Below are 16,696 nucleotides of genomic sequence, written 5' to 3' on the forward strand. Positions count from 1 at the left end.
CACCCTCTGAAAAAAACACCTAAAAACAGTATATTACAGTGGGAAAACATGATTTTAATTGTTCTAATTCACATTCTATGCTCACATAATAACAGAAACCTTTGAACTGCTTATGATCTTCAATAAAATGGAACATTATTATGGAGTTCTTACCTTCGAGACAGACGGTAGCGGCTAACGGCGGTGTGTGCGGAGGAAGAGAAGGGAGAGAGAACAGGGAATAAAGAGACTTGATGGCAACACTTTTGTAACACTACGTAACATAACTTAAACTTTAAATTTAACTTAAATGAAATTAGCTTACTGTACACACACTTTAAAATAAAATGTTAATCTTACGTTGCACTAGACTTAATTCTAATTTTGTTTTCATTTTCATTTTTTTACTTTTCTTCTTCTTCCGGCTTGGCTCTTTTTGCCTCGCTTTCACCTTCACTTTTTGCCGGCCTTTTTAAAAGGAATCTATCTAGGGATGTTTGCTTTTGTCCCCTTCAAAATGTTGCGAAAATGACACACGCAAGTGTCGTCACAAAAGGCTTATGCACGACCACACGCCAACTGGTCCGGGTGCCTCTTTTCCATAAAATTAGAAAACTGCTGCGACTACTTCGCTAACATGTTTTTGATTTCTGTCATAGAAAGGTGGCCCTCGTCTTCCACCTCCTCGTTACTGAGCTCCTGCAACACCTTTGAATGTTGCATCTCCTGGAGCTCTATCAATTCCTGTGTCTTGAGATTTTCCTGATGCTCCTCGACAAGGTCGTTCACGTCTGCCTCATCTACCTCCAGCCCCATGGACTTTCCAAGAGACACGATTTCATCCATCACAATAAGTTCGGGGTCATCAGGGTCTGTCGTATCGAACCCTTCAAAGTCCCTTTCAGCGACAGAAGCTGGCCACAATTTCTTCCATGCCGAATTAAGAGTTCCTCTTGTGACACCCTGCCGTGCATCATCAATAATTTTTAAGCAATGGACGATATTGAAATGTTCCTTCCAAAATTCACGAAGGGTGAGATTTGTGTTGTCTGTGACATCAAAGCCTTTCTTGAACAAATGCTTTGTGTACAGTTTTTTAAAGTTGGAAATTACTTGTTTGTCTATATGCTGGAGGAGTGGCATGGTGTTGGGCGGGAGGTAAAGGACATAAATGAACCTGAACTCTTCAAGAATGTCCTCTTCGAAACCAGGAGGGTGATCAGGGGCATTGTCGAGGACCAGGAGACATTTCATTGGCAGTTTTTTCTCGGCCAAATATTTTTTGACTGCCGGACCAAAGCACAGATTAACCCATTCTGTAAAGAAATGCCGTGTAACCCAAGCCTTAGCATTAGCGCGCCACATCACTTGCAGTTTTTCTTTCAAGATCCTTTGGCTCTTGAAAGCACGTGGGTTTCCAGAGTGGTACACCAGCCACCATAGTGACTTTACCTTACAGTCACCGTTGGCATTGGCACACAAGGCTAGAGTTAACCAGTCCTTCATGGGTTTATGGCCCGGTAGTCTCTTCTCCTCTGCCGTGATGAATGTCCTCCCGGGCATCTTCTTCCAGAAAAGGCCAGTTTCATCACAGTTGAAGACTTGTTGGGGGATGTAACCATGTTGGGTGATAACCACCGTGGCTTTCAAGTCGAAACTTGCTGCTTCCCCATGCCTCACAACCAGTGTATCCCAGTCCGTTTTTTAAAGTTGTCTTACCAGCCACAACTGGCTTTGAAGGCTTCCTCTGGCGTCGAAGTCTCTCCTCTCTCGGCTGCTTGCCTCCCTTTCAAGTCATCGTAGATTCTACTGGCCTTTTTACATATGATAGTCTCGGTCTCGCTATCTCCCGCCAACTGTTTCTCCTTTACCCATATTAAAAGAAGCCTCTCCATCTCGTCATTGATATCACTGCGCAGCTTGGAAAGGATGGCTACTCCTTTGGAAGCCTTGGTGCTCTTTATAGCATCCTTCCTCCTGAGGACGATACATATTGTTGATGTACTCCGCTCATATATACAGTGAACCCTCGTTTATCGCGGTAGATAGGTTCCAGTCGCGGCCGCGATAGGTGAAAATCCGCGAAGTAGTGACACCATATTTACCTATTTATTCAACATGTATATTCAGACTTTTAAAACCTTCCCTTGTACGTAGTTCTGTTAACAAACTACCCTTTAATGTACAGAACACTTAATGCATGTACTACAGTACCCTAAACTAAAACAGGCACAAATATTAAAGGTGATTTTATATCATGCATTTCCTAAACACGCTAAAAAGCACGATAAAAAATGGCAACCAATGTTTTGTTTACATTTATCTCTGATCATAATGAAGAAACAAACTGGAGGTAGAGCTTTGCTTATTACCCAGACATATTTCCCATACTTTTCCCTTAGAACTACATCACATCTTCCTACTTTAGATATATATATACAGTATATATATATATATATATATATATATATATATATATATATATATATATATATATATATATATATATATATATATATATATATATATATATATATATATATATATATATATATATATATATATATATATATATATATATATATATATATATATATATATATATATATATATATATATATATATATATATATATATATATATATATATATATATATATATATATATATATATACTGTATATATATGTGTGTATATATATATATTTATATGTATACACATATACATACCTACATATATACATAAATACATGCATACATATATATATATATATATATATATATATATATATATATATATATATATATATATATATATATATATATTACTGTATATATATGGGTTATGGAAAAAATCCGCGAAGTGGTGAATCCGCGATGGTCGAACCGCGAAGTAGCGAGGGTTCACTGTATATATATATATATATATTTGTTCCAACACGTAGTACTTACCTCGAACTACTTTCTTAGGAGGATCTAGAATCTCCTCATTAACCGACAAAGAATTTTGTGTAGTTCCCCCTCTCTCCGTTACCTTGTCAGGGCGCTCCGGGGCGGAAGGATACTCGCCCTGGGGCGACCCGGGGTCAGCGCGTGAGGCTGCGCTGCTAGGTCTGGATCGTCAGTAAGCGTCTGGTCGAGGCGTAGATATCATCTTGCCGCTCTCTCTCACTTATCCCGTCCGATCACCTTGTGTACCACGTTCCTTTGTGTTCCTCATCCCTTGTGCACCACGTGTTCCCGTTGTGTTCCTTACCTTTCCCTTGTGTTCTTGTGTTGCTTGCGTTTCTCTTTCCATCATTATGGAATCCCAGCGTCGTTGTCCCGGGCCCAAAGCGGGTAAGTCTTGCGGGGCTTGGCTTTTCAGGCCAGATGTCAACTCGCACACTCTGTGCTCCTCGTGTCAAGGGAATAAGTGCTCCCCTTCCTCCACGTGCCCGGAGTGCGAGGCCTGGCCAGAGCTTCAGTGAGCCTTGTTCACCAAGAAGAAGAAGAAGGCGCCCAAGAGATCTCCCAAGAATGTGGGCCTCACCTCGCCGCTAACGTCGCCCTCAGTGCCTTCGGAGAGAGGTTCTCCTTCACCTTCCTCTACCCAGAGTAGGGGACGAGGTAAGTCCGTTGCGGGGAAACGGCCCATTGCCGTTCCCCATGAGTCTGATGTCGGGGAATCTGTTGATAAGGGGCCTACGCAGACGAGTGGGGGGTCTGCTATTGTGGCAGAAGTTTGTGTGGTAGACGAAGGCCTGGTGCCCGCAGGACACGTCTCAAGTGAAGACCCGGTGTGGGGGAAGCCCGAAACAGCGCCTACCCCCCCCCCCAATCGTGGCAGTGTTTTTCAGGTTCAGCGGGTTCTGGGGGCGGTCGGGACAAAGAAAGGTGGCCCATGTGTTCTTCGGACCCCGACTCCATTGTTTGGACAGCGCCTAGGACACCCTTCAGGTCCCCCATGCGGCAGGAAGAAGAGTTCGAGGGATGGTTTGCCTCTCGACCCGCTATCCGCACGCCCCCGGCACCCTCAGCTACGCTTCCGCCGGACTTCATGGAACCCTCTACCCTGGTATCCAGACCAAGGGCCCCTAGCAGGCTCGTGTTAGAGCCAGAGGATTCAGACGGCTCCTTCTCCTCGGACAGCTTCTCGTTATACATCTCTATCTCGTCGGAGGACTCTAGCGACCGGGACTTTAGGAGGAAGCGGAAGAGGTCCAGAGGGAGGAGAGCTAGCTCCCACGCCACCCCGGCCAGGAAGAGGTCGAGTTCCTCGAGGAGGTACATTAGGTGGCTCTCCACCATTGTAGGTCGAGCAAGACGGCTGCCGCTCCAGTGCCTCCCTCGGTGGCCGCTTCCGTACCCTTGCCCAGTGTCTCTTCGGCTCCGCCCGCTCGCCGGGTGCAGCCTTTGGCACACTTTCAGATACCCGGCAAGTCATTGGCTCCATCCGCTCGATGAGATCTTCCGCGGATGAGACCCGGTGGCTCAGCCCCCAGCCACTTCGTCGCAGCGGCTCTGTCCAAGTTACGGAGCACGCCGCTGCCACGACCATCAAGCAGCACCATCCGGATTCCTCCGGGAGGGGGTAGACCCATGACGGCTACCCCCGCCCCGGCGGCTCTATCCGCGACGGAGGCAGCCGCTCCGCCAACCCGCCAAGAGGAAAGGGATGCCTCCGCTCCCACGGATCCCTCCGTGTTCAATGTTACTTCCGACACGGAGGTGCAGATAGTGGAAGAGTTGCTGGACACAGGCGAGTGCTCCCCGGACGAGGTCTCATCATATAGGAAGGTTCTGGCCCTAATTCGACACCACCATAGGCTGGACGAGCCTCAGCTCGCGTCGGAGCAAGCTTGGCTGTCAGGTCTGGGCAGGATGGTTGACAATCCTGTCCAACAGAAACCATCCTTGACCCTACCCTATAACGCCCGACGTTGCCCTGGGGATGGAGCATGTAGATCGCTTCGTGTCAGGCCCGAAGAACTCGCTGAGAGCCCATGGTTCCATCAAGCTCTGCCGGGTCTTAGAACCCAAAAGAAGTTCTATGTACCAGACGGGCGACACTCAGGGCCCCGCACACTAGAAGAGGCCGTAGCTACCCTGGACCAGGGCAACACCGATGAGCGGAGTCTTAATGCACCGGTGGTGTTCTCACAAGCGGAGGCCGCCATGATGGAGGACACCTCACAGGATATAGTGAATGTAACCTCATGGCTGGACTGGTGGGCGTGCACCCTAGCTGGTTTTCAGCTGGCGCACGACCTATCGGTTCCAGAGAACCAGGCCCTGCTACAAGAACTAATCCGCTCGGGGGGCAAGGCGATGAAGTTTCTCACCTTCCAGTCCCTTACCCAGACAGCTAACTGGGTTCTAAGGAGAAGGGACACGGTGCTGAACAGGCTGCCTCGTAGGCTCCCCGAGCGAATAGCATCCTATTTTTTCCAACTAGGGTTAAAGATTAGCTAGTAATAATGATGATAATAAATGGTCAGCTGTACCACAACACCAGCAATCCGGATCTAGGCACTGGTAATTTAGAAGTATCTACCAAGTTATATTAATTACTGTACAGTACACGGTTATCACTTTGAAAAAAAAAAAATTAAAAATGTCTAATGAATGATTAAAAAATGAAAAAAGTAATTTTGTCTAATGAATGATTAAAAAATGAAAAAATGAAAATTAATTGTCTAATGAATGATTAAAAAAATTAAAAAAAGTAAAATTAATTGTCTATTGAATGATTAAAAATGAAGAAATTAAAACTAATTGTCTAATGAATGATTGAAAAATGAAAAAAGGAAAATTATTTTTTTTATGAATGATTAAAAATGAAAAAAGGAAAATTAACTGTTTAATGAATGATTGGAAAATGAAAATTGTCTAATGAATGTTTAAAAAATGAAAAAAGGGAAATTAATTGTCTAATGAATGATTAAAAAATTAAAAAGGAGAATTAATTGTCTAATGAATAATTGAAAAATAAAAATAATGAAAATTAATTGTCTAATGAATGATTAAAAAATTAAAAAAGGAGAATTAATTGTCTAATGAATAATTGAAAAATAAAAATAATGAAAATTAATTGTCTAATGAATGATTAAAAAATTAAAAAAGGAGAATTAATTGTCTAGTAAATGATTAAAGAAATGAAAAAAGGAAAATTAATTGTCTAATGAATGATTAAAAAATGAAAAAAGTAAAATTGTCTAATGAATGATTAAAAAAGGAAAATTACTGTAATTTTCTAATGAATCATTGAAAAATGAAAAAATTAAAATTTATTGACTAATGAATGATTGAAAAAATGAAAATAAGTAAAATTAGTTGTCTAATGAATGATTGACAAATGAAAAAATGAAAATTAATTGTTTAGTGAATGATTAAAAAGATGAAAAAAATGAAAATTAATTGTCTACCGAATGATTAAAAAATGAAAATTAATTGTTTAGTGAATGATTAAAAAGATGAAAAAATGAAAATTAATTGTCTACCGAATGATTAAAAATGAAAAAATGAAAATTAATTGTTTAGTGAATGATTAAAAAGATGAAAAAATGAAAATTAATTGTCTACCGAATGATTAAAAAATGAAAATTAATTGTCTAATGAATGATTGAATAAGGAAAAAATGGAAATTGATGGTCTTATGAATGATTGAAAAAAAGGAAAATTAATTGTCTAACGAATGATTAAAAAATGAAAAAATGAAAATTAATTGTCTAATGGATGATTGAAAAATGAAAAAAGGAAAATTAATTGTCTAACGAATGATTTAAAAAATGAAAATTAATTGTCTAATGAATGATTGAAAAATGAAAAAAGGAAAATTAATTGTCTAATGAATGATTAAAAAGTATGATACTAAAAATTAGCAATCCTGGAGAGAGAAGTAAAGAGGGATATTCTGGACAGTGCCCCTGACTGAAAGTGAGTTGGGTGATGAAGGGTATCTTTACTTCCAGGTAGTACTGTCAGATATATGAGGTTAACCCTTTTACCCCCAAAGGACGTACTGGTGCGTTTCACAAAAGCCATCCCTTTACCCCCATGGACGTACTGGTACATCTTTGCATAAAAATGCTATAAAAAAAAAAAATTTCATATTTTTTATAATTTTTTGAGAAAATTCAGGCATTTTCCAAGAGAATGAGACCAACCTGACTTCTCTATGACAAAAATTAAGGCTGTTAGAGCAATTTAAAAAAAAAAAAATATACTGCAAAATGTGCTGGGAAAAAAATACCCCTGGGGGTTAAGGGTTGGAAATTTCCAAATAGCCTTGGGGTAAAAGAGTTAATATTAGTTTAAAAGGTACCGGTAATGCACTGCAGATGTTTGGACATAAATCTCTCTTGAAAAGGTTTGATATTTTTATTTTATTTTATAGTCATGTTTCAGGCTGCATTTCCAGTGAGAGACAGTTACTTAACCCTGTGAACCCTGTGAACTGTGTAACGGTGGACATTTCTTGTGTAGGGCTTACTTATGTAAGCCCTACACAAGAAATTTGCTATCTTAAACTTTGAGTTAGTGTTACGATGTTAATTACTGTACATCGATTTCTTCTTCTTTTTTCTAGCACTTGAAATCTCGCAAACACTTAGACATAACAAGCGGAAACAAAGAGAAGAAGAAGTCAAAAGGGGGCTATTTCTGGAGAGGAGGTAGGCGACGTCCTGCATTCCGAGGAGGGCCTCGGCCAAGGGGACGAGGACGCCCAATATCCCACACTTACACGCAGCCTCTTTCTAGTAGCTTTGTTGCTGGAGGAGCATTGCTGTGAGGACATAAAAAATCATAAGTAGGCATAGTGCAATTATGTGGGATGTGTAAGAGTAAAGGTGGACATGTATGTTGAAAAGTGTTCAGGTTTGACCATTGCCCTACTCTGTAGCCAGTATTTAGGTGTAAACTTAAAATATGTAGTATTTAGTTATGAAATTTTTTTAATGATTTAAGATAGAAAGTCTTGTACTGTATTTTGTTAGACTGGAAATTCTTTTTTTATTATTATTTTCCAGATTGAAATTGCAGAATGAATAGTGATATTGGAACAAGAGAACATAGGAAAGCAGACATTGATTTTTTAGCCCCTGTTGAATTACAGAGTAATGGTCTGTAGTTTTGTCACAACTCATTTACTGTTTTTTGAGTACTTATCAGTGCAGCTGCAGTCAGTGTTTCTTTTTATTGTTATTTTCATCAATATTGTTAATTATATAGCTTACTAAATCATTACTTGATTCAGGTTTCTTAACTTGTAAAACTTTTTGTTTTATTTTACCAGCTCATCACTTAGTTTCTGTAGTGCCTGGATGCATCCATTGAAAGTATGTTCTCTCAAAATCAAAATCATTCTTACATAACCCATTTCAGATTGTAGAATAGTTAGGAAGACTTAGTTTTCTTTCAAATTGTTGATAAGTTAGATTTGCAAACTAAGACCTTATATTTTTTATTTAGGTTAGATTTTCCAAAAAAAAAAAATTACAATAATATATTTGTTTGCCATGTTTGATATGATTTATTTTGCCAGATTTTTTTTCCGTAACTTTATCTAATTCAGGCTTAATCATTTGTGGTGAAAAGCAGAGAGGAAATTGATATTCTTCATCCTGTCACCCACTACTGTAATTGTAGAACTATTGTTATATCACCTTGAATAAATGTTTTGAATTAAAATTTATATCCTTTGTTCAGCTCTATGTATAAAAACTATCGCAACTAAAATAATCCATTGTGTCCATTTTTGAGTTTATGATTGGTAGTTCTAAGTATTTTAGGAAATATTGCTATGTGACCTAATTTTTTCAGTAAAATTGTTGAAAAATAAATAGGTTTGCATCACCTTTCTTTCTTCTGTGTATGTATTTAAATCTATGGTTCTAATGATAACAAGCACTATTTTCTTACTAAATGTTTATTAAGTAAGATATGATTTGTACACTGAAGTATCTGGTGTATTTCTCTCCCTTTTAAGGACACATGAAATCATAGCCATGGTCATTAGTGTGATTTGAACCTCATTTTTTTCTTAATGCAGGGAAGGGTATGCAATTTTTCATGGAAACCTTATGATCCAGGAGACTTAAGTGAAGTACAGAATTATGGATTGGTGAGCACATTGTCTGAAGTTTTATAAATGAGTCTTTCAGTCGAGAAACATGCCAAGCGCCATTTTTAAAAAGTGTCAGAAATCGCGATTGAAAATTGCCAATTTTCAATCGCGAATTACTCGGTAAATGTAACAGCTAGGAGTTTCATATTTGTTATAAATAGTAGCAAATTTTATGCAGAACACAGTTAACCTAAAATATTTTCAATACGATGCACAGTTTTTTTGGGTTGAAAATTGGCAATTTTCAATCGCGATTTCTGACACTTTTTAAAAATGTCGCTAGGCATGTTTCTCGACTGAAAGACTCAAATCTAATGTATCATGCCTTTCCATTGCTTTCAAGTTGTATTTCTTACGTCAATGAAATTGTGGACCAACATATTCGGTGTTCTTATTAATCTCTAGGAAAGTCTCTAGAATACTGAAATATTGGTCCCATTACTCGGTACTCTATATCACGTTTAACTGGCAGAAAAGACATGTTTAGAAAAGTCATAGATAACATTTTTATTATATAGTATCATTTATATATTCTAATTTCATTGTTACCACTTGAACATCAAACCTTTCCCTTTCAAGTTCTTTAAGAATAGCAAATTATACTTTCTTGGTATTGGCACTAGTCTTTCAAGTTACGTTATATAATTTTTTCATTTCTGAGGAGTGCTACATTTTGAAAGACTATCACTGAAGTATCAGTGCGGCGATTTAAAAGTATAAAACTTGGAATGAAAAAGTTGCTTACTTTAGACTCATCTTATGGCTGGTAAATGTTATACTAAACGTTCATAACAATTGCATGAATTATTATAACCCTCTTAAACTATTTCTTTTAATGTAGCTCGAGTAACAGGATTACTCTTCCGGAGAGTAATTCTCTCCTGGTAAAGAAGATTCAAGTCTGCAGTCTGCTATTGAGATCAATTTGATAAGATCCATACTTTAAATGGTAATGATTGCTCTGAATTTGAGATTGGGATGAAGTAGTGTCTGGTAAGTACACAATCATACAGTTGAGAAAGTGTAATACGTAGTGAATATAGTTGAAATACTGTTTTAATTCCAAAATCTAAAAGTTCTTAGAGCAGAAAAAGGAAATATCCTCGGTTGTTGGTGGTAAAGAAATTTATCAAAAACTACCATGCCCTCCCCCCCCCCACCATTTGCACCTGCATTTTTACATTTTACTCTGTAAAATAATACTAAATCTTAAAAACAAATTTAGAGGATGAGGTAACAGTAGGTTTAGGATGAAACTATCTGTAGCTAAGTAGGTGAGTTTAAGTGAATCAGAACCCCTCCCACAACCACCACTAAAAAAAAGAAAAAAAAAAAACATTTAAAATTTAAATTTTTTTTCTACGAATGATTGCATGAAACGAATTTGAAGGTGATCAAGATCGAGCGTATTTTAAGGTTGTGCTTCTGTTGTTAAAAGGGGTAAATGGTTATCATTTATCATGAATAATGTATGTCTCCTTTGAGGAACCCTCTTCTTTCAAATAGCATATAATTGTTTCTAATGAATAACATCCTTTTCTTTTACACAGTTGCCTTTTGTATACTTATACAGTAGATGTGAACCAAATGTTTTGTATTAAGAATTTTTTCCTAGTACATCTTCTGGAATCGACCACTATGGCTTGGTGATCATTCAGAAACCTGGTTCATATGTAGCAGTCTATTATCGCAGAAAATCATAAAGTACTTCTAGTCAAGCTTGAATGTTTACTCATGTTATTGTATATATATAAATATGTTTTATATAATATATTTATATTTATAGTAATGTTTCATGGGTAATTATCTTTAAAACCTTTTTGAAGAAGCTGCTGTCATTTTGGGCAAAATGTGACCTTGATCATAAGGAATTGGAATCCTCAATTCACGATCAAAAAGCAAAGGCCAATTATGCCGTATAAGTCTCCCAGTTCAGTCTACTCAGGCATGGCTATAAGTGCTGTTCATACCTTTGCAAATACTTAAAAGACTCATGGTCAACCAAAAAAAATATGGAAATATTTAAGAAACACTAAACTAAAATATTCTTGCAAAATACACTTTAAGCAAAACCCATCCTAGAAACATTTATCTCTTAGCTGTAAATTTTGAAACCAAGATAAATATCCCCTTGCATTATTAATGAAAGCATAAAATTTGTTCATTGTACTGTATTTGTTTTATTGCAGATCAACTTTTATTAAAAAAAAAAAACATACTAGGATAATATACTGAAGTTCATAGAATTTGTAATTTCAACCAAATCTCAAAACAATCCATTGCTATAGTTAAACTAATGAATAATAATTTAACTGTGTTCTACTCATTTATATGTCAGAAAATAAAAAAAAAAGATTTAACAAAACAATGGCAATTCGCATGATTGTTTCTCCTGTCTAACCTATCAGAAACTTTTGTACTGTTTATTGAAGTTTTGTATCAATAATAATTATAAATTATATTAAAAATGAGCAATTTTATTGCTGCTTCCTCCATTAATTAATAATAATCACATGTGCCATTTCATTGGTATTTCTTGAGTTTGTGACAAACACCAAAAATCCTTTTCAAACGATATTCTAGCAATCAGACAAAGGTCTATTTAACACATTTATATGAACGTATTTCAACTCGTGAATATTATTATAGGCCTTAACTCATTTTACAGTACCATGGTGTTAGTGAATGATTTGTTAAATATATTTGGACAGGTTCTTGTAATTTTGGAATGACAGTAAAACCAGGAACATATTTTCCATCAATGCTGGTATCACGGCATTTTGAAAGCCGTCCTTTACGTAAGTGATATTAATCATGCATGTTGTTGATGGTAATTTTTATATTTTTGTGAACAGCTTCTTCCAGATTTTTTTATATGTTTAAGAACATCATTTTGGTCTTTACAAATTATAATTTGTCCTTTATTTTGGTTTTCTGATGTTAATTCAGAGATGGGAACATGAGAGTATTCTCATTGCTTGTTGTACTGTATATTTTGTTTGAATTTATTGCTTTACTTGTATTTTTAGTACTGTAATGCACATCAATGATGTTTTTTGTACATCTATATGCTGTACATGAACAGTATAAAGCCGTTCTACCATTAGCATTGAAGTCTCACATGCACTGCTTTACATAGGCCTATCTGCAATATGGTTTAGAATTTCTTAGTCAGTTGGACCGAATATCCACTGCAAAGAAATGCTGTTTTTAATCCATGTTAAAGAAAAAATAAATGGTTCCCAAAAACCCTGCTATATGCTTTGTATGGGACTAGTACCACTTTAATGGACCCACATTATAATATATTGCCGTATAAATACTTGAATATGCCGTAAACAACATGGGAAATCTACATACTGCTATGTTTGTAACTCACTTATGTGTCTATTAATTTTGTAGGTTTCACTTCATCAATAGTATATTATTTGATACCAGGTTTATTGGGCTAGTATTTGATAGAGTCTGGTTACCTTTTTTTAAATTAACATTAGGAATACGTAAATTTGAATTTATTGTGTTACCTCGCTGAGTACAGTAGATATTGTGTGGTTGATATCTGGGAATACTGCATTATAAACTTGTTACATGGGAAAAAAATGCATAAATTAATGAAGTCCATAAGTATACATATACAGCATATTACTAAGCCAGCTATGGTAGTGAGAAATTTTGATTTTGAAGTCAAAATGTTTTTGAGTTGGAGAACTTTCATGGTTAACCAGTCAAGAACTTATAAAATGTAGTATGTAACAATAATTTTCTTAATGTATGTTTAAATTTGAACCAGTAACATGAAGTAAATGATGTAAATTCATATTTACTAGTGAAGGTTGCATTGATGAGTGATATGTTACTTAAGGAAAGTATTTAAAACAAAACCTGTGAATCATACATACATACATATACCAAAGGCACTTCCCCCAATTTTGGGGGGTAGCCGACAACAACAAGAAACAAAACAAAAAGGGGACCTCTACTCTCTACGTTCCTCCAGCCTAACCAGGGACTCAGCCGAGTTCAGCTGGTACTGCTAGGGTGCCACAGCCCAACCTCCCACATTTCCACCACAGATGAAGCTTCATACTGCTGAGTCCCCTACTGCTGCTACCTCCGCGGTCATCTAAGGCACCGGAGGAAGCAGCAGGGCCTACCGGAACTGCGTCACAATCGCTCGCCATTCATTCCTATTTCTAGCACGCTCTCTTGCCTCTCTCACATCTATCCTCCTATCACCCAGAGCTTTCTTCACACCATCCATCCACCCAAACCTTGGCCTTCCTCTTGTACTTCTCCCATCAACTCTTGCATTCATCACCTTCTTTAGCAGACAGCCATTTTCCATTCTCTCAACATGGCCAAACCACCTCAACACATTCATATCCACTCTAGCCGCTAACTCATTTCTTACACCCGTTCTCACCCTCACCACTTCGTTCCTAACCCTATCTACTCGAGATACACCAGCCATACTCCTCAGACACTTCATCTCAAACACATTCAATTTCTGTCTCTCCATCACTTTCATTCCCCACAACTCCGATCCATACATCACAGTCGGTACAATCACTTTCTCATATAGAACTCTCTTTACATTCATGCCCAATCCTCTATTTTTTACTACTCCCTTAACTGCCCCCAACACTTTGCAACCTTCATTCACTCTCTGACGTACATCTGCTTCCACTCCACCATTTGCTGCAACAACAGACCCCAAGTACTTAAACTGATCCACCTCCTCAAGTAACTCTCCATTCAACATGACATTCAACCTTGCACCACCTTCCCTTCTCGTACATCTCATAACCTTACTCTTACCCACATTAACTCTCAACTTCCTTCTCTCACACACCCTTCCAAATTCTGTCACTAGTCGGTCAAGCTTCTCTTCTGTGTCTGGTACCAGTACAGTATCATCCGCAAACAACAACTGATTTACCTCCCATTCATGATCATTCTCGCCTACCAGTTTTAATCCTCGTCCAAGCACTCTAGCATTCACCTCTCTCACCACTCCACCAACATACAAGTTAAACAACCACGGCGACATCACACATCCCTGTCTCAGCCCCACTCTCACCGGAAACCAATCGCTCACCTCATTTCCTATTCTAACACATGCTTTACTACCTGTGTAGAAACTTTTCACTGCTTGCAACAACCTTCCACCAACTCTATATAACCTCATCACATTCCACATTGCTTCCCTATCAACTCTATCATATGCTTTCTCCAGATCCATAAACGCAACATACACCTCCTTACCTTTTGCTAAATATTTCTCGCATATCTGCCTAACTGTAAAAATCTGATTCATACAACCCCTACCTCTTCTAAAACCACCCTGTACTTCCAAGATTGCATTCTCTGTTTTATCCTTAATCCTATTAATCAGTATTCTACCATACACTTTTCCAACTACACTCAACAAACTAATACCTCTTGAATTACAACACTCATGCACATCTCCCTTACCCTTATATAGTGGTACAATACATGCACAGACCCAATCTACTGGTACCATTGACAACACAAAACACACATCAAACAATCTCACCAACCATTCAAGTACAGTCACACCCCCTTCCTTCAACATCTCGGCTTTCACACCATCCATACCCGATGCTTTTCCTACTCTCGTTTCATCTAGTGCTCTCCTCACTTCCTCTATTGTGAATCATATAGCATACATATTTTATACATGTCCCAAATGATCTGGTTTAACAGTCTTTAGTCTGATATACAATACAGTAGTAGTTAAGCACCATGGGACATCTGATCCTCAGTCGCCTTTTCTTTAAACTGTAAATGACGCAGTAAGATTAGTATTACAAGGAGGCCACTATATTAGAAAAATTGCATAAAAAGTTTCCTGATTAGGTAAATTTCATGATAATTGCAGTAATCCCCCTCCATGTGAAGGTTCACCCATCGTGCCCTCTTTAAACAGTGGATTGTTTGATTTATTGTTTGTAAATCTATAAAGCGACTTTCTGTGGTCTAATCCATATATTTTTCAAGATTTTAATTTTTTTGTTTTTTCATTAAAAGGTCATTAATGAGCCTGAAAATTAATAATTAAAAATACTGTCAGTTATTGCATCATATAACACATTAAGTAGAATATATTAAGAGAAAATGTGGAGTATGTCTTAGGTGATACAAGAATTCCGCAGCTGAATGGATAAAGAAATTCGGGAGATAAGGGATCACGACCCAGTTTGTCCAAATGATTTTGTACAGGGCACACTATTGACTGGTAGAGGAGACATGACAATCATATAATGCTGTTCAGTATCATTGGCACTGATTGCATGTATAACTGCAGGATCATTCTCAGGTTAACTGTAGCTCCATGTTTCTATCTATGTTGTATGGTTTATTTTCTGTGAAAGTGTAAATTTTCTTTAAGCCCTACGATGCCAATCAAACATCTTGCACATTCTAAGCCTAATGGCAGTGGACCTAAATGCCAGGAAGATGTTTGCTATAGTATATCGGAGAAAATGAAACCACTGGACATGCATAAGGATGGGAGAAGCATTGTAAAATTGCAGGTGGTTGTTATTACGTCATCAATGAGTCTTCCACTCATCACAAGAAGATGGTAAATGTCACTTGTAACAGATAGTGAAAGGGTGGTGACTTCCCGCAATAAGGCAATCGTAAGAATAGAGTCAGCATTAGCACTTTTGATTCGTGGCTGTATGAGAAAGAACATTACACTGGATAACAACACAATATGCAAGAAGGCCAGGAAGCTTAATTGGCAAGTTTACGGAGGGTGATAACGACAACTCAGAACCAGGATTATCTATGACATCTCCCAACAAACCAACTGGATTTCATGCCACCAAGCGCTGGTTTGATAAATTCCATCGGAGTTTCAACCTTATGAGTGTTTTCCTGCAGGGAGCTGCCGCTGATGAGTATGTAAACATGAAAATGCAGCGTCAACAACTACCGATCACTACGTTACTCCCCCACAGCAAAAAATGTACAGATGCTCCGTAAGCAGAACTACTGTAGAAGATACTATGGTGGACAATGACAAAGATATTGCACCACCTGACAAAGCTTCTGCTGAAGTGGTGCTCTCAGAAGAGTAGATATCAGTGACCTTGGATGTCAGGATGCCAGAAAATTTCAAATCCACTCAGAAGAGTAATAATGCTCTTCTTTGGTGTGCAGTACATTTACCTCATCATAGCAAATGTTTGGGGGATAACAAAGAAACAACAACTTACTTGAAAGGGTTTCTTCTATTCAGTTTGATGTGTTTTTTGTTATTTTATATTTTGGTTTGCTATTGGACATCCTGTTATTCCATATAGCAGGGGTTTTATAAGTATGTACTTCCCATGAATCAGATTTTTATAGTTAGGCAAATATGCGAGAAATATTTAGCAAAAGGTAAGGAGGTGTATGTTGCGTTTATGGAAATGGAGAAAGCATTTGATAGAGTTGATAGGGAAGCAATGTGGAATGTGATGAGGTTATATGGAACTGGTGGAAGGTTCAAGCAGTGAAAAGTTTCTACAAAGGTAGTAAAGCATGTTTTAGGATAGGAAATGAAGTAAGCGATTGGTTGCTGGTGAGAGGGGCCGAGA

General features: G+C 37.8%; 1 protein-coding gene across 3 annotated transcripts in view; it reads left to right on the top strand.

The window, feature by feature from the left end:
• LOC137640264 (zinc finger protein 385D-like) overlaps nt 1–8,821 on the top strand; it is a 124,261-nt gene extending 115,440 nt beyond the window's left edge. For all 3 annotated transcript variants that reach the window (XM_068372858.1, XM_068372859.1, XM_068372860.1), the window contains one exon: nt 7,548–8,821. In XM_068372858.1, coding sequence (XP_068228959.1) covers nt 7,548–7,751 — 204 coding nt within the window. In that variant the 3' untranslated portion in view covers nt 7,752–8,821. The remainder of the gene's footprint in view (nt 1–7,547) is intronic.
• Nucleotides 8,822–16,696: the final 7,875 nt, after the last annotated feature.

The sequence above is a fragment of the Palaemon carinicauda genome, chromosome 4 (assembly GCF_036898095.1).
Source record: "Palaemon carinicauda isolate YSFRI2023 chromosome 4, ASM3689809v2, whole genome shotgun sequence".
In the NCBI taxonomy this organism is placed as follows: Eukaryota; Metazoa; Arthropoda; class Malacostraca; order Decapoda; family Palaemonidae; genus Palaemon; species Palaemon carinicauda.